The sequence below is a fragment of the Cololabis saira genome, chromosome 13 (genome assembly GCF_033807715.1).
Source record: "Cololabis saira isolate AMF1-May2022 chromosome 13, fColSai1.1, whole genome shotgun sequence".
Lineage (NCBI taxonomy): Eukaryota > Metazoa > Chordata > Actinopteri > Beloniformes > Belonidae > Cololabis > Cololabis saira.
The window spans coordinates 17708186-17727957 of NC_084599.1; the positions used below are offsets into that span (position 1 = coordinate 17708186).

Sequence of the window (19772 nt, forward strand, 5' to 3'; positions counted from 1 at the left end):
TTGAATCTGTCTGTGATGATGGGCTTCTGAGCATGAAAAGAGCCAGTGTTATTCTAGTGTGTTTGAGAGAAAGTGAGACAGACTGGAAAGTCGCACCGTCTCACCATTGGTTGAGCTGGCATGTTTTCTGGGAGGACAATGAGACGCTGTCATCTTAATGTCCTTAAACCCTCAGCAACAGGTCACATGGCAGCATCTTCCGGCTCCTAAAGTGGAGAATCCACACTCGTTTTTTAACTTGTTTTTTGTTGTTTTTTTTCAGCCCAGAGGATTGTTCAGCACTGGAAACAGACTTTGATCCCGCTGCTCTCATTTTACCTCCCCCTGACCTCTACGCCGACGTGACTCTGGACTGATCAATCATCTGGACTCTCCGCTGTCCTTCATGGGGATTTGCCATGCTGACCTGCTGCTTGCTCCCGTCTGTAACAGCCTGTGGATAAGGAACCGTCTGGAGCGCCATTCACCCGTCCATGGCAACTGCATCTTCTTGACTTTGACCCTCATTTACCTGGTGACTCCGCTTGTGGATCCGTACGATGATGTGCAGCGAGTGAAACACCACGGACGCAGCTGCAAATCTCTATTCTGTTGCTTCAAGCCGTGTGGAAACACTGAGCCCCTCTAGATTGCCTGGCTTTGAACTGTGGACCAAGAGGAGTTGCTGATCCCGGGAGAGAGCTTAAAAGTTGTAAAGTTTCTTTGAGGGGGGCGGGGTAATACATCTAAAGCAATGAAATAAGGACAAAGAACTGAAGATGCAGTGCTTTTTAGTTTGAGGCACTGCTCTGACACACGTGTGAGTGGGGGGGTAAAACTGCTCATTACAAGTTAGTGTTCAGAAGCTGCAGCATCTGAGTACTCATCCTTGTCCACAGAGAACAGCTAATTCTCTTTTACTTTACCAAATTTCCAGTAGACTAAACATTGTAAACCTACAAATGAAAGCACCCACATGATCCACTTGGTCCCTGCCCTGCAGTCTTCTACGTTTGACTCTGAAAAGACTTTTACCATGTTTTCAAGACCATCTTCAAAGATTGAGACATTGAGACTAATTATTTTCGCACACTTTGTGAGCTGTTTTGTGAGCTCTTCCTCTCTTTTTGTGTCTTTCGTTGTCTTTGTAACTGCTCATGTTGAGATATTTAAACTTGTTAGGTTCATGTAACTCTTTCATTGCATGCAAAAAAGCTAGAGAGTATAGTGTAACACATATGACTTAGGAATGACATCCCAGATCTGCTAAATACCATCAGAGGGTGGGGGGAAATGTCATGCGTGAGCTTTGCTTTCCTTTATTACTAGCAGTTGTGCCTTATACCTGTACGTGCCTCGGGCTCTGATGCTTTTCTTTTAACAGGAGATTATTTCAGGTATGTCAAGTTACTTACTTACCTGTGTGAGTGTTGACAAACAGACAAAAGGCTTAGGAACCAAAGTATTGTTGTTTAATATGTTTATTTTCTTTTCAATAAATATTCATTAAAGTGCAACTCAGAACAGCAATATCATGCAGTGCATAATAAGAGAAATCCAAACCCAAATCAGAGACACCTCAAACACACACTCACACACATACACGGAAACATACGAGTGCCCACGTTCATAATAAGCAACGGGCACCCACAAAGATATCCCACCGCTGACATACATGGGGGTATTTGAGGTCATATGAATCAGAATTACCCCATTACAGTTAACAGAGAGCACAGTTTTACTGTGGAAAATACTCACTTTGGTACAATGCAGAAGGTCTGCTGGCATTTTGTTCAGCCCTAAACACAGATGAGTTTACATAACTAACATGCCGATGGTAGTGCTCTGTGGTGTCCGTTACCAGGCTTCACAGCGGCGGGGGCAGAGTACAACACCTGATGGTAAACACTGGACACTTTTTTAACTTTAAATCTGACCCATAACTCCTGCAGGACAGCCCAGTTCATGATACCCTTGTTGTGCTGTGTTGTTATGAGCAACGGTACCGGGATGAAGCCACGTAACGCCAAGAAATGTAGTGTTAAGATGCTTGGATGGTATTTACACAGGTGAGTGCTGCAGCAGGAAACAAACGCAGACAGGAAATCAAAACCAAAAACCCCACACTGGTTGACATACTTGACAAGGGCTTTAGGAAGGTATCAGATGACGGGGATTTCACCTTTTTAGCTCAAAGTCTTACCAATGCTTTTATAAGACAAAGATACTGTAACCCTTTTAAACACAATGATGGCAAAAGTCAGAACCAGAGTTGCACCAGTGCAGAGTAACGTGCCAGTGAACTGAGGGAAGCGTGTCACAAAGTAACCAGTTAGTGCTACAAGTGCTCGCTCTGTTGTTGCAATGGTAAACTGTGTTTGCAGTTTCAGGCACTGGTTACTTCATTGTTGTCTTGTGAATAAACCTTGATATTGCTGAAGTTTTATTTTGAAACTGTAATTGAAAGACAAAGAAAGTAACATTGAAATGTAAATGGGCCCTCGGTGATGATAAATGTCAGCCAGCTGCTTAGAGCTCGACTTCAGAGTGAAGAAGTACCTGCTTGACGCTGATGAGGAGACTAATGCTGGCTCTACGGCTCTGAGACGGAAAACAATTAGCCAAAAGCTGTTAATCAGAGGAACATTAACAGGCTTGTCTCTTGATACAAGATTTGAAGGCAGGTGTTCAGGAAGTTACAATGTAACCAACATGTCCTCTAACAAGTTGCTGTCCCCAGTCTGTCATGCAATTTAGCTACCAGTACAAATGACTACAACTTTGTATTCAGCCTAAGGTCCAATAGATCTTTCAAACAGTTACAGTCTGGGATAGTTGAACCTTGAACATGGCAGCTCTGAATGATCTAACAAAGACCTTATTTCAACATAAACCAGTAAAACAACTCAATCCATTTTATTTCTGCTTTCTCATATAATAGTAATGCTTAACGGTTATTTCAGTGGCACTTTTATTCATGTCATTTTTCATAGTGCTGTTACTAAACACTGCCTCCCTTCCCTTCAGATAATCACGTCATCTGCCAAAGAAAACAATGAAAGAGTTATTTATTTGCTGAATAACACTGAATACTGTTTGACTTAAACTCACTCTTTTACTGCTTTTTTGTGGTAAATTACTTCTGAATGGCCTTTAGGAACCATTTTTCAAAGATTTGAGTTACCACACAACTGAAGAATCATTACACTGAGACCTCTGTGCTGGACTAAACGGCAGAAAAGCAGAAGCTCTGATGATTAAAAATGAAAGAATGGGATGAGCGATGGCTCATGAAACAGCTCTGGCTTTCATTTTACATTCAGATGAAATGAAAAAATTAAATAAAAAATTAAGATTCATAAATTATGTATGACAACAGTGTTGCAAAGCATTGCAGCTACAGGACGATGAAGAACGCTTCTACCAGTATTGATGCTGCAGTGTTCATCGGTACGGACCAGAAACAACACATACAGTTCATTCCCCACTCAGGTGGTGTCGGTGCAGCGAACAGTAAATCTGCAAACTGCTGACCTCGGTGAAGGAGTTTTAAAGTGCAGACTGAACAGAAAAGAACAGCAAAACAAAACTGACACCAGGACAAGATGCTACACAATCATAGCCGACTGATCTGATGCTACCACCTTCAGGCATTTACAATTAAACCAAAACCTTCCCATCACTCTTGTACAAAGTCGGTAAAAACACAACACGGCATGACACAAACTATGTGATTATCATTGCACACAATGGCTCACAAACACACCCTCCATCTACATGTGCAGAGTTATTGTGTTGCATTCTTTAAGGCAACTGGAGAAAGGTTTCTGTGGCTCCTGCACCAGATGTACACCATTTCACATACGTTTTGCTATCATTTTTCCCCTCCATAAGCATCATCATATACTTTTACAACAATTTTTTAAGTGCAGAATTGTAATAAATGCTTTTATATATGCATATATATGTTTGTATATATACGTTACAGTTCTACAACTTCAATATTTACTGTAGTGTTGTTTGTGTTTTGGCACCACTGACAAGTTGCCTGACAGCTCAATGTATGAAATAACTAACGATGAAATATGTTCCTATAATAATTACAAAAGGATTTATAGTCATTATAAATATCTGAGATGCACTGATTGCGATTTACTTGACTGAGATATATGATTTTTTGCGATCAGTCAATTCTGATTATCTGTGCAGCATGCAAAATATGTTCTGCAACTTTTGTTTTCATTTCACATTCAGCAGCAAAACAAGGACTGAACAAGCAGAGCTTCAGCCGGTCATAAGACCTTCTGTCTCCGGCACTGGAGATGTAAAAGATAAATGCTGCAGGGTCCTGGATGGAGGCATTTGTTCAAACTTCAACAGAAAATGTACTGCAGTCTATCCCACCTTCATGCACCACAGTACAGGTCCATAAGCTTTTCTTTTCTCATCTACAAATATAAAAATTCCACCAAAAAGTTTTTGATTTCTTTTGTTTTTCAAGTTTAAATTATGGTATTTTTGAATGTATTTACTTGCAGATCAAAATCAGTGCTTCAGCTAATAAAAACTGAGCAGCGAGACTAGACATGAACATCCAGCTGAGTGTTTGTTGTAAAGCTGTGTGACCGCCTCTCAGCAGGTACATGTCTTGTAATGCAACATCAGCAAAAGATTTCCTAGTCAGCACCGTTTATTTTGGCCTCAGGACACATCGCATTTCAGAAACTTCTATGTCCATCTAAAGAAAATTACTCATCAGTGCCAGCAGCTCTGATTGTTCTTGTAACACTGATCATCAGTGATCAATAACTCTCATCAACTCACACTATCCTTAAGATGTTTATGATTAAAAAAAAAAAAAAAAAATGTTTATGATGACTTTATGATTAGATTCAAATTAAAGCCACAGAATAACTACATTCTCACTCACATTAATGTTAAAGATTAACAGTAAAGATTAGCAGATCACCTGTCCTTCACCTTTTGGTTGCTCCTCCATGGCTTATTTCTACCTCACAATCTGTGGCTACACTGAACTCAGAGAAACACACCTCGCTTGCCAGAGGGACTGAGGGACCGAGTGTGATTGTTATCATGTACATGTATCCACAGGTTAGACCTCATCCCCCGAAAACAACAACAAAATGGATTTGTCAGTGCTGCATGTAGAGTATTTTGCATTTGGTGACTGGAAAACAAATGATATTTCCCCCTGTCTGGCCAGCTAGCGGACAGTCAGAGCAGGTCAAGCTGAAAATCATCCAATCCCAGTCATGGGACAATCAATTGCTGCTTCCAGAGGAAAAGCCCATGTGAGACGGTGTACATCTGAATGCATCACAGTCGTTTTATGAAGAGTGCTATTGTTCCACCATCCTGCTCACCTGTCTCGCATTGATCATTAATCATCTACAGGCTATTCAAAAATCAGGTTAAACTCTGCTGATTAAGTGCTTAAAGAATATAACTACATTACCTAAAAAAAATTATCTTAAAAAATAAATATGGATCTGATACCTAAATAATAATAATTTTCTTTAAGATGTATAAAGTATGCTATTTGGTATACCTTTGTCAGCCTTTTCAGCTTTGAAGTATCATATATTTATAATATAAATATACATGGACAATAAAGGTGTCTTTACAAACCATATAAAAGCTCAAATAGAACTCCAAATAAAGTAATGTTGCCTCTCACATATCTGCAATAGCATTTTATCAACTGTATCCAATTCAAATGCATGACAAGGTCCAGAACTGACCTGCGTCTGCGGTGGACCAATGAGGAGGTCCCGTCAGTAAGTGTTACAGTAGCTGATCAAATGTTGACAGTATTTATGGTAAATTGACCTTTTGTTTCATGTGAGACACCTTTGAACTGTAACCTCTTTCTTTGCTGGCTTCCACAAATTAATCAACAGAACCTGGTGGCAGGATCAGTTTTCCCATGCTGAGGCCCAATATGTATTTGCAGATGTTGAAAAAATAGTAAAAAAATAAGTGATAATCTGCCTTTGCCTACTTTCTCTCTCCTTCATCTGAGGTGCCAACTGCACAGGCATTGTTTCCCTTGTTTCCACTCAGAGGAGAGCAGATGGAGAGGAGACAGAAAGAGGTCACTCCAAACATTTCACCCCCCCATTTCCCAAATTGAACAGGTATTTTAAACTCCCACCAACACCCAGGTAACGTAGGCTATAGAGGAGGCTGACTCAGCGTGCTAGTGTAGTGATCAGACTGGCACACATCTCAAAGAAGTCCATGGTGTGTGATCCCTGGCGCAGGGTGAGCATTGGAGAGCTACCAGACAGGGATCCCGGGAGAGAGGAGCTGAGCATGGGCAGGTCAAACGCTGCGCTCGCAGAGTCGATACTCAGCCTGGGCCGGAGGAGACCGGCTGTCGATCCCGACCTCTGAGGGGTGGACGACCCCGATTTAAAGCCAACTGCCTCGATGATGTCATCTATGGATAAAATCATGGTAGCATCACAATTCATAGAGTGGAGTGGGCTGTTTTCTAATCTTATTCTGCTATTTGTTAAGAATTACCCCAAAAGCTCAGATAACTAAGTATAAAGTATGGTATTCAATAAGTATAATGTTTTGTGGAATCTGTTAAAAACAACTTACTGGGGCAAACTTTACCTGTTTTATCTGTTGGTGCTACTGACGCAAGAGATAATTAGAGAGATTATTATATGGCTAGCGAATGCCAATCAAGCCAGAGCTTTTATAAACGTCCACCCTTCATTATTCAGATTATACTTTTTTTAAATTGTATTTTGTTAGTTGAAACATGAATATATTGAGTGTTCTTTTAAATAAATAATTCCTTATGTTATGATATACAAGACAATATAGAACTCTTTCAGGACTAGTTATATATAATTTTGCCTTCATATCCTTGTTCAGAATAAAAATAAAGTATTCAAGACCCATGATTCCGTTTGTTTTGCAACAGTTTGTTTGCTACTTAATTCAAAAGTGCACATCTTCCTAAACACAACATATTTCAATCGGCAATCGAAAGTCATCAAAATCTAGTTTCCAGCTGTTTTTGGCTTTGCTTATATGATGTGGTTGTGCTAAAACACTGCTTAATCATTAGGCACTACCGCGGATGAGGACTTTGCCTCTGAATAATCATTTAAATGATCATCTGCTGCCTTCATCATTTGAATATTTTCAGCAGTGGTAGCAGCAATCACAATAATTTCTCAAAGATCAAATATGTTTTTGTCCATCTTTTTCAACATTGAGATTTTTCTTTTATGTTGTTCTGAAGAGAGGTCGCGCTGGACGAGATATAGAGAGTCAAGAGAATTATGCTCATTTGAAAAACACTGTTTAATGGAAACACCAACCCCCTGCAGCGGTACCTTTATCGCAAATTCAACTAAACGTTCATCAAATGTTGGATCATCAGACCAACAAATGAAATATAGCACATGTATCATCTTAATTTACTATTTCCTCAAATGTTTCCCAGACTTTACTTTTTCTATTTGTGTATCTTTTTGTCCTCAACTTTTCCCCGGCCGTCTCATTTACCTGCCTGCGTGTCACGCACACCTGCAAGTAAAGCTTATGCTGCATCTTTGTGACAATCACCCAATGATGTCTTAGCATTTATGACAAATAATATCGCCTGGATATTCATATGCTATAAAATTGTATAAAATTGTGAGTTTGACTGACTCACATGTGTTATTCCAAACACTAAATATAACTAAATGAGTTTTGTCACTGACCATCGATGCTCCTGAAGTCGAGGAGATAGGATCTGTTGTCCACTTGATAGAGCTGCAGGCTCATCTTCACCAAGTTTCCCGTCACTGGATTCTTCCTCCGCACCCGCAGGTGGTACGGGTTCACCACCTGTGATCCAAAGATACTGGTTATCATGAGTAGACCTACATGTGTACTCTACCAATGTCTGTTTACTATGAAAAGTGTTACCTTCCAGTCAAAACTGAGCTGTTTCATGGCTCTGTACACCTCAGCCATGATATCGTAGGGTCTGCTCTGACTCCGGATGCCCAGGTGCCACTTGGCTTTCTTCACTGCCAGTTGTTTGGGCCGGGTGGTGTTGAGAGCGTCAAGAGGACAACGAGACTTGGGGCTGTCGGCCAGGAGTGGAGGCATCCTTTCTGGATGGGGTTTCACCCCGGGGGGCAGCGGCATACCGTCCTCCATGAAAGAGCCCTGTGGAGGACTGGAGGCCAGGTAGAATTCACTGGCCTGGGTCATGATGCGCCGGTTATCTATGATGAGGTGGTAGGCTACTGCTAACTGATCCTGTATGGACAGAGGTGACACAGAAGGTACAGTGAGGACTAAGGAAATGATGAAGGCAAAAGACTTTATGGTTTCTGAAACCTATAAAAGAATTTAAATGCTGTCGCAACCCCCATGTGCTTGCTCATTTCCATTTGTAAACACATTTTTATAGTCATTTTCTTTATTCAGGGGAGTTTTTGTTATGATGATTTAAAGTGATCCCCACAACAGTAAAGGGCAACAGGAACTATAAAAAATATATATAATATTGTTTGACCCAAAAATTTCCCTTATTAAAATATATAAAAACCTAAAACCTGCTTAGACAGGTAGTGCTTTTCCTGTTTATGGACTTATATTTTATTTGGTCCCATGGCCTGTGTTTGTATTTTATGAATGACATTTTTCCCAGTTGCTCGGCCGGTACTGGCTGTGTGTCTGTCTTCCTCTACTCACCTGGTGCCCGGTGTTTCTCCTGATCCTGATCCGGCTGCATTCTGGCTGTCTGGTTCTAATCCTGCCCAGCCAATCAGCCATGTTGAACCTCTTAGACTTCAGCTAATCTAGTAATAACTAACTAGTCATCAACTGTGGCTGCTCATGTTGAACAGCACAACACACACACACTTTATCGCTTGCTTTTTTGAACTCATGGCTGTTTGTAATTCTCTGTTAGCAGATACTTGTTAAATTGTACTGGTTGGTTTTGCGGTTTTGATAACATTTGCCTATATTTGTTATCTTGTTTGGGGACTCTGTGTGTTTTTGACCCTGTTCTGGCATTTCTTTACAAAACAACATTTTGCAACAAGCGCTCATTTGTTTGTAACAGTTGATGTCTACCTGTGGATCACCGCTGTAGAGGCTGGACACGGCTTCAGACTCAGTGCATTCAAACTTGTCACACACTTCTCTGACAGCCTCCTCATCCAGAACAGTGGCATCATATGACGGGTCTTCTGGGAACAGGTAGCCTGGCAGCTCCTGCTTAAACCACTCATGTTCCCTAAAAACAGCAACAAAAACAACAAAAACAGCATCACCACTCAGTGGAATCACTGCGTACAAAATAAAATTAAAATATAAAGAAGCATCACAAAGTTTCTGCATGTGTGTCCTAAAGCAAACAGAAGTCAGGGCTGAGGCTATGACAGAAACATTTTGAACTTCATAGATTAAAAAAAAAAAAAAAAGAGCAAAGAGGAAGGATTATTCTCTTAAAAAGAAAGTGATCAACAGTGAGGACATACACAGATTACAAGTGAATGTGGATTTGAGTGCTGAAAGAAAAAAACTCATCAGAACCTGTAAACAACGTTTGAGTATTACTCTCATTGCCAGAACCGGAAAATTAAACAAGTATAATTCAAGTTGAACCTGCTGTCTTCACAACATTGTGGTGTGTCCAGTGTAAGCCTGCTGATAAAGAGCCCTCAAGTGTGTGCTAACGCAATCCCAAGGAGGACAGACACCAACAATGGTCTTTGAGAAGCAACTCTTGTCACTTATCCTTCTGAGAAGATTGATCCAAACAATATGCAACTCATCATCTACACTGACAAGATTATCCCCAAGTTGAAAACATGAGAATTCCAGAGTGCTGTCACTCTAATACATTAAGCCTTCGCTTTAAAAGAAGCTGTACTTGATAGAGGCATTATTCACTGAAAAGACTGGAGTTAGCACCTGATGTCTTTGATAGTGGCTCTCTTAAGCGGATCCACCTGCAGCATGAGCATTAGCAGCGAGGCCACGGAGCGGGTCAGGTACTCTGGGATGTAGAAGACACCTCCTCTGATCTTCTTAAACAGCGTAGGAACATGCTCATCATCAAAAGGCAGAGTGCCACACAGGAGGGCGTACAAGATCACCCCACAGCTCCAGATGTCGACCTCTGGGCCTGCATACAGCCTGAAAGAGACATTGAGCAGGTTTGATAAGTGTGAAGCAGCATAATACCAACTACTAAAATTCCTAGGTGCAGAAAAGCAGTAATTCTACAACTTTTTTCTGTGTTTTCGTAGCTGTAATCACATGTCATAAGACATATTCATGGGTTTTATTTTGAATTTTGCAAAATGAAGGGTGTCCTGATCAGTTTCTGAGCTACTGTAACACTATGGAGCAGATTTGTACAGGCATTCTGTTTGAATCACCCACACACACACACACATCTACACACGTGAAGAAAATATGTATGTAACACCTAATCATGTCAGTTGTAATCCACACAGCACTGTGCTGCAAAGCCAAATGATTGATTCATATCTATGATAAGGTATTAAAACTTAATCAGACTGCTCACTACGGAAAAAAATTGCTCTCCTTGATCATAAATGTGAACACACACACACCTTCCTGAGATGACTTCTGGAGCTGCATAGTTGGGTGAGCCACAGCTCGTCCGCAGGAACTCCCCATCTGACATCATGTTTGACAGTCCTGTTGACCAATCACAAGGGAAGCACATGTTAACGTCCATCAAACTTTACTCTGACTTCGATCAGAGGCAGAATTCTCTGCCATCCTATAATTGTTATTGGTCCTTTAATACAGATATAGGTCAAAGTGAATACTGCTGGGCAGTGAGAGTTACTGTACTGCGGACACTGATCAGATATTTGTCCTTCTTTACCCGCCAAGACTTTAAGCCATGAACACAAAGCTCCTCTAATTGGATGAGCCTCTCTCTCTGTCCGCCAAAGCCTGTGCCAAACACGAAACATCAGACAATCCACAGTGATTTGCTGACCTTCACTTTATCTTTTATTCTTGCTCCCCAGACACCCTGTCTCTCTGCTGCACAGTATCGTTGTGCTCTCAGCCAAAACACGTCTCCTGCCACACCCCCCTTGATTCTTTCCCTATCAGATGACACCGGGCCTCAAGGCTTCCTGCCAGACTTGATATGGGACCTGGACGTTGCTAAGGGACGTCTCTCCACCCCTCACGCCCTGCTGGGCACGAGGACCCTTGTGTGTTTTTGAAAATACTTTTTCACGGCCATACTTCATGAAACATTTTTGTCTGCAACTGTAAGATTTAAGGCCAAAGCTGATAAGTGAAGATCTGTAGAGACATAATTATTTAGTTAGAAAAAAATATATAGATATATACGGTGACACCACTATTTTCCACAAGAGGATCACCGAATATAACAAAAAACTGTCACATGGCTTGAATCAAACTGTCAATTACAATTTAATGCCACTCTGCTTTACAAACAACCCCTCCTCTTCTACTTAAACCCTGACAAGTCCTGTAGTTTTCTGCACCCTCTCAAAAACGTATAAAATATTCTTCTGCAATACCTATCCTTTTTTCTTTTCCTCCTCTTTATTAGTGTATTGATTAACCCTTACAAGGTGCATTCCCTCTGACTTGAGTCATTTTGTGCCGAGCCTTAGCACCTTGCAGGTGTCAAGGATCTTACCAAAATCAGCAATCTTGGCGTTCTTGTTGGCATCAAGCAAGACGTTTTCAGGCTTAAGGTCTCTGTGCACCACCATGTGCCTGTGACAGTAGTCCACAGCTGAGATGATCTGCTGGAAAAGACGGCGCGCTTCTGTGTCCTCCACCTGAAATACATAATATGAAGGAAAATGCTTTGAGTAGAGCTGGGTGGGTTTTGTTCTGATTTAAAATTGTGCAATTGAGACAAGTGTTAAGAACATATCAAAAACCTCTACAGACCAATTGCATGAAAGAGTTGAAAGAGCGAGGGAATTATGGAAAATTAAAAACTTAAAGAAGACTTAAATGAATCATCTGTGTAACATAAACTATGCATGACTCCAGATGTTAGTGTGTAAATATTTAGAGCCACTTTAGGGGAATGCAAAAAGTGTGAACAAAACTAACAAATTATGACCTTCTAAAACCATTATAAAAAGCAGTTGGCTTTTATTTATTAAATCAGAAAAAAATTACTTTACTATAGCCATGCGCGTTTTTATACCCTCTTTTAATTCTATGTTTTTTGTAAAAACATAAATAAAATCATCTGAGCCTTAGTTGTCAGACAGATGACCTCGCTCTAGGATAGTTTGTTATGCGGAGATGTTCAAGGTTGGATAGGAGCTGATTCGCCTGAAATGCTGTTTGGTTTTCTCTATGGCGCTTGGCATAAACGTCAAACAACTCCTCTTTGGTTTTATCTGTCCACAGAAAATTGCTCCTAAAGTCTTTGTTCAGATGCAGTTTTGTCAACGTCAGTGATGTTTCCAAGTTATTTTTGAAAAGAAGAATGTTCTGACAACTCTTCCAATCAAATTGTACTTCTTTGGTCCTTTTTCTGAATGTGCTGTCATGGACTTTAACACTTAACATGCTCTGTAAAGTAGAGTCTGAGATGTAGCTCTCTGGTTTTTTGTCTTTCCTTGAGGATTGCACCATCTGACTTGGGGTACATTCGCAGCGATGTTGCATATATTGCATCTCTAACTTATGTAGTTCCCTCTTACCACTCTATCAACATACACCTAAATATTCTAGATAGGGTTGCAAAGGGGTGGAAAATTTCCGGTAAATTTCCGGAAACTTTACGGAAACTTTCCATGGGAAGTTAAGCTGGGGAATTTTGGAAATATTCCAAATTGGAAACTTTCCATGGGAATTATGGGAATTTATGGGAATTATTGGGAATTTATGGGAATTAACTGGAAATTGGGGGTAATTTAAACAAACTGTATCATATCCAAACATTAGCACCTAACTTACTAGCCAGCTAGCTACTGTGTTAATACATTTTTATTTAATATTTGCAAGTTAAACATTAATACCATTATAGATCAAATATATTTACCCCATAATATTATCAAAACTTACTTGACTTTATATAGTCCGTGGGCTCAAATGTGTGGCTTCAATAGTCTTGTGCTTTGAGCTCAAATGTGTGGCCTCCAGGCTTCAAGAAATCACCTGTGCATGTGATGGAGGAATGCACAGTGCATGTAGGGGGTGTGGCCTCAATAGCCCTGCAGTAAGCTGTGTGCATGTGATGGAGGAATGCACAGTGCCTGTAGGGGGCGTGGTCTCAATAGCCCTGCAGTAAGCTGTGTGCATGTGATGGAGGAATGCACAGTGCCTGTAGGGGGCGTGGTCTCAATAGCCCTGCAGTAAGCAATGTGCTGTGTACATGTGATTGAGGAGTGTACTTGCATTAAATCTGGTTGTTTTAGCAAAGACTATGCTACAATATATTTCCCCCAACTATATTTAAGTTCCCTGTTAAGGGCCAACCTTCAATTCTGTAAATTTCTTATTTATTCCCGTTAATTCCCATATATTCCCGTTAATTCCCATATATTCCCGTTAATTCCCATATATTCCCGTTAATTCCCATGGAAAGTTTCCAACTTTGAAAATTCCCGGAATTTTGAAACCCTAATTCTAGACCAGTATCATGTTTTACATGGAAAAATACACAGGATTAAAGAGTGGGAGTAACTTTTGCACATGACTGTGTTTGTCTGTAGTTGTGTTTTGGAACATATAATGCTTTATTTAACTACCGTAATACAAAAATGGATAATTCCTCTTTGAGCTCTATTTTGGACTCTTTCACTACAGCGTGCTAGTGACAAATGGGAAACTTCGATGTTGTTTGTTTACATGCACTGTACTCTGGGTTTTTCTGAACATTTTCCACCAAATGCAACTTCCTGCTTTACCTTGCTATCTAGCTTAAATATCATATCCCATACAAGAAGTTAAAAATCAGAAAAAGCGTAGTCGCAGGATGGAGACGCATATTTTGATGTATAACACACCTGGGTGCATGTTACGGTTCGGGCCGTATTAACTGTCGAAGGAATGGCATAAATTGCTCCAAAATTATGCGATTAATACAGAATGTTCAAAATGGCCGATTTCCTGTTCGGTTTTGGCCATGGCGCCAAGAGACTTTTCTTTAAGTTGCGCCATGATACAGGTGTTTAGCGATTTTCGCACATGTACGTCAAACCGTATTGTGGGGCTTGAGGCACAAAGTTTTCTAGGCACTATGGGATAGGCAAGCCTTCTGAGGAACTCAGGGCCTTCGCTCTGGCTTGGGTCATTTTGACCCAAGTCTTAGTGCCTTGCAAGGGTAGTAGTTGAAGTTTATTTATAGTAGGATAAGCCCCTTGAGTTGTAACAACTCGTTTACGAGGGGGTCCTACACAAAAAACATCAAGACATACAACTCAGCACAATACAGTGAAAGGAGACAAGACAATACAATACAGACACGAAAACAAAACAAAAACAAACAATCAAACCAAAAAAAACAAACAAGACAGACATATACAAAAATCACTTCGACAAAATTGCGGGGGTAAAGATTTACATGTGTGAAAATAGATACAAAACGTGACTCTGAATAAAATGAAATAGATGTAGATAATGGATAAGAATGCGGAAACTTACAAAAATCATTAAAGTTGAGGATTAAAGATACATTGTAAATATTATTTTTCTTTCAGTTTTCTACTTATAATTAAAAACACTTAAAACAAGAAACAACATTCAACAATGAAATGTTTAAATAATTGTATTACCAAACAATACCATTTTCAAAGTATAAAAGCTGTGCCAGGGATTATTCCTGCTTAAACTCAGGCATAATAAACACTTTAACAACCAAAAACTTGTCTTCTGTTGTTTTGAAACGCTTATTCAAGTAAAACACAGCGATAGGCTGCTCAAAAAAGCTCAATGCAGCGGTCATGCTCTACATATTGCCATGTTCATATGGTTGCCTCGTGTGGCGATGCTGAAATACTGCGACTGTTTCGTCCATCACCTTTAAATGAGGTATAAATCCCATCAGGTGATTTATACTTTGTTTATCACCCATAAGATCATGTCTGCTTCTAAGCTGAACCAATGATGTACATACATCGCAGGTGGGGACCCCTGTATGGTTATGCCATGCACCTCCTCAGAAATGTAACTGTCCATTGATTCAATACCGTTATAGACAGAGAGAAGCCAAACTGTTCCCATGGTGGCAACTGAAATGGATGGAAGAGGCTTTAAAGCTCCAAATGCTGTACATGTTCACCACTATCATTTGCCATCTTAGCCGTCACAATACACGCTGCTGCACCAGAAAAATCTATCTGTGGCTCACATGACAGGCCCTCCCCAGAGACACTTTAAATAATGTGCAAAAACAGTCATTTCCGTTTGGATGTTAGGATTCGGCTTGTTGTAGCAATAGTACTTTGTAGATAACAACAAATGTTTGTGGAGGGCAGATTTTTGGTTTATCTGTCTATCAACACGTTGGTTGGAGGTTTACAGGACGTATCACACACACTCTGTAAAAGCAGTTGCCTAACCAGACAGGCTTGATGGACTATGTACCGGACTGTAACCAGTGCACGAGGATGTCAACCCACCATTCGGTTAAAGAGTAAAATGTCTTACCCGTCCGTTTTTGCAGATGTAGTCAAACAGCTCCCCTCCTGACACGTACTCCATGACCATGAAGAAATCTGTTGGTGTACTTATTACCTGGTAGCTGGAACAACAACACAAGCAGTTGTATTTACTGGAACTGGCTCTGTATTTATTAGACTACTTCGCATTTTGTCCTGAAATTTAATTTTAAATCATATCCAAGCTTCTAAACCCATTCGATCAACACAAGTATGTGCACAATATGAGCAAACAAACTCAAGGCTGAGCTGACTGATGTCAAACCAAAGTGCAGGTAATCCCTTCATAAAGGTCAGGTATATTAAACTACAGGACCGATCTCGTGAATGGTTGCTTGTGGGAGAGTCTGCACTTCATCACAATCAATTTCATTCCTGTCAAGCTGAGTGTAGTTCAACCCCACCGGCAATGTGGGGGAAATAGACAGATAAAACTCTAACAGACCCTTCTTCAACCTGCACAAATACAAAGTTTTTCTTTACAGTAAGTGTCCTGAGACCAATCGAAGAAATTCTGTAGCGTTTTTTTACAAATATGGTATACAGTAATTTTCTTTTGTCCTGCGTGCATGCATGTTACTGTCCACAGTAATGCAAACTGTGTGCATACCTAAGATATATTTGGATGTGCACCCTTATTTATGAATGTATACGTCTCTGACAGTTATACAGGCCTCCTGCTCATGACCTGAGAGCTCACATATCTGCCACCACTTGACAGTATGGACTCCTACCCTAAATATAACACAGGTATTGTACAGATGGATAAACAGAACAGAGTGACAAAGATATAGAGGCCAGTGACACAAGGAGGGCATTATTAAAGCTCTTCAAAGAAAATACAGAAAAGAAGTAACTTGGCTGAGAATTAACATTTACTTGTGCATGATCATATTGACCAGAGATCTGTACAGACTAGGAGAACATATTTCTTCGTTTGCTATCTCTGTGTACATTAGCATGTTTGTGTGATCCAGCCCGAGAGCGTGTGAACACACTAACTGAGTGCAGCGCCGCAGCAGTGAACATACGGGGCGAAGCAACACCATAAACAGAGAAAACAACAAACCAAAAGATCAGCATCACTGCAGCCATTACGGCAGGGCCTGAAATGGGGCTGAAAGATGTGTCGTATCAGTCCACTTACAGCTTTATGATGTGGGGGTGTCTGAACAGTTTGAGATTCTGAATCTCTCGCTTGATCTTCCCCACGACATCAAGACTACGGATCTTCTGTCTGTTCAGGATCTTCACAGCCACTTTATGGCCTGTCAGCTGATGCTCCCCGACTAAAAACAAAAGGATACACAGATGAAGGAGACACATCTGGCAGATGCTTTTAAAAAAAAGAAAGAAAGAATCATAATAATAGTAAATGAACATAAAATATTGTGCACAGGCTGTTGGCGTTTATTGAAGTGTAAATTCCAGATAATTGCATTGCAGACTATAAAACACTGAATTAAATTATAATATTATTTATTCTTGGGGGGGTTGGTTAGTGGTCATTTTCTGCCCTAGTGTCTGTCTGTGATCCTGGTGTCTACTAACGTGCAGTTTATACCAATAAACCTCACAAGGAAGGGAGTGCTTCAACTCTTTACACATTTTTACTCCGATCGCAATAATAATATTATTGTTCCGTCATGTTTCACAGCTCATCAGTCTTCACAGCAACGATGCTCGTTTAAACACGTAGCTGCGGTGCAGGTGGGGAAGACGTCCTTTAAACTGCGCAGTGAATAAGCAGGTGGGGGCAGAAAGCGCCCAGGGTCGTGCTGGAGCTGGAAACACGAGCCTGCAGCGGGGCTCCAACTGAGGGGTCGGTCCCACTGGGAGCCTTTATTTATTACCAACATGAAAAATACAAGTATAACAAGCACCTCCCAAATTCAATTCAATTCAATTTTATTTATAAAGCGTCTATTACAACAGAAGTTGTCTCTAGGGTCTTTCCACAGACCAAGAACATGACCCGCGAGCAGTTATTACATAAACATAAACAATGGCAGGTAAAAACTCCCCTAGTGGGAGAAAAACCTTAAACCAAACAGTGGCAAAAACAGTGGAAAAACTCCCCTTTAGGAAGACACCTGGATCAGGACCTACCAGATATACACACAACAAAGGGAGGGCATTACAAGACGACAGGTGGGGTTTCAAAGTGTGTATATAAAATACATAGTGTTTTGGTTTTTTTTTACCTGCCAGTGTTTATGTTATGTTTATGTAATAATTGCTCTGGAGTCATGTTCTGGGTCTCTGGAAAGATCCTAGAGACAACTGCTGTTGTAATAGAAGCTATATAAATAAAATTGAATTTAAAAAAAAAGAATATTATTTCCATTTAAACTGGTATTGGTCGCCAAATATCATACAAATACATTTTCACTGAAATGTTATTGAATGTAATGTGTGTGTGTGTGTGTGTGTGTGTGTGTGTGTGTGTGTGTGTGTGTGTTAATTGAAAAAAATTAAATAAAAAATAGGTCAAATGTACATTCAATAAACATCAAATGAAATAAATAAATAATAATAATATATATATATAATAATAATATATAAAATACATTTAATATTAAAATTTAAAAATAAAATAATAATATATAAAAAATAATATATATATATATATATATATATATATATATATATATAATAATAATAATAAACATCAAACGAATAAAAGAGGGGATTTGGTTCTCAGGGTCGGGCGTCTGTTATCGCGAGACTGAGCAGAACCCCCTCCAATAACATGATTAAACACAACACGACCCAGGTGTGAGGCTGGCTCACACGCTGCTGGCTGCAGGTATTTACACCTGTCCTCGCTGATAACTGCAGCCACAGGCGCCAGCTGCGCTGCAGGAATATGACTTTGAAGCGGGGCTATTCCCGGACCACAGTTACGCCACAAAAGCGTCGTGTTTGTGTCAGTAAAGCGTCCAGCTACGTAAACTGACCACTGTAGAGTTAAAGGGGGGCGAGGAGCTGCGGCCAAGACTTTACATGAGCCGCTCCGACTGACAGCCGCAGACGCACGCATAAAGCCCTCCGCGACACGCAAAAACACACGCACACACAACAGAAACGTGACTTAACTCTTCACTTTCCCGAAAGTCCCGACTCCGAGCGTGTCTCCGAGGACGTAATGGCCAATCTTCACCCTGCCTTCGTGCTTCTGCTGCTGCCGCTCTGCCATCTTCTCCGTGAGCGCCAGCTAAGGGGTCCGCTCGCTGCGGTGGCGCGGCGCTGCTGCCGGGCTGCCGGCGGAGGGGCGGGGGGGCGGGGCGCGGCGCTGCTGTGCGCCGCGCGGAGCCGGCGGCGGCGGCGGGAGTCCGGTATCAGAAACGAGGCGACGCCGCTTTTCCTGCGTTTCGGTGCCATCAGTCGCAAAAACGCAGCGTCATGTGCAGTGTACAAAGATTATACCTTTAAGAGCTGCGAGGTTTAACCCAATACATCCATGGGTTTAACCCCCACAACACCAAGGACAGGGTTACCAAGGTTGACCATTACAAGTGCATCAGATTTGTGGTTCTCCAGGCACTTTAGGACGTTTTTTCTTTTATATTAAGATATTTACTAGATCTATTACAGCAGACACATTTGGGTCTAATAATTCTTTTTTTCTTTCAATTCAGTTTTATTTATATAGCGTCTATTACAACTGAAGTTGTTTCCAGGATCTTTCCAGAGACCCATAACATGACCCCCGAGCAATTTAAAAAAAAAAAAAACCTTAAGCCAAACAGTGGAAAGGACAAAATAATAATGGACTATAATATGGAAAATAATATGGATTATACTGGGCTTTATAGCTCAATTAGTGCACTAGCATTATGTTATATGGGCCCGGCTTTGCCCAGAGGTCATGAACTGGGCCTAATATGGTTAAAGCATGTATCATGTGTGCCAGATGTGTCCTGAGGGTATAGCCAAGTGTCGTGTGAGCCAGGCGTGGCCAAAAATCTCGTATATTTCAGATGTTTGCAGTGTAAACAGCTTTACCAGGCACAGATGAGTCCACTATATAGGTTACAGTGTCCAAACTCCTCCTTTAGGCCTACTTATTAGTTTAACTTCATTTTT

At 40.7% G+C, this 19772-nt stretch overlaps 2 protein-coding genes across 3 annotated transcripts in view; one reads left to right on the forward strand and one right to left on the reverse strand.

Annotated features, from left to right (window-relative positions):
• Positions 1-1496, forward strand: part of LOC133458312 (FYN-binding protein 1) — a 14575-nt gene extending 13079 nt beyond the window's left edge. For both annotated transcript variants that reach the window (XM_061738080.1, XM_061738081.1), the window contains exon 19: positions 263-1496. In XM_061738080.1, coding sequence (XP_061594064.1) covers positions 263-356 — 94 coding nt within the window. In that variant the 3' untranslated portion in view covers positions 357-1496. The remainder of the gene's footprint in view (positions 1-262) is intronic.
• On the reverse strand, positions 1445-18921 carry prkaa2 (protein kinase, AMP-activated, alpha 2 catalytic subunit). The gene is made up of 10 exons (XM_061738082.1): positions 18783-18921; positions 16831-16972; positions 15673-15766; positions 11693-11837; positions 10614-10701; positions 9946-10170; positions 9103-9265; positions 7939-8277; positions 7731-7857; positions 1445-6442 (listed from the first exon to the last, which is right to left on the reverse strand). The coding sequence occupies exons 1-10, from the start codon at positions 18880-18882 to the stop codon at positions 6192-6194; spliced, it is 1674 nt and encodes a 557-aa protein (XP_061594066.1). The 5' UTR covers positions 18883-18921; the 3' UTR covers positions 1445-6191.
• Between the last annotated feature and the right edge of the window lie 851 nt (positions 18922-19772).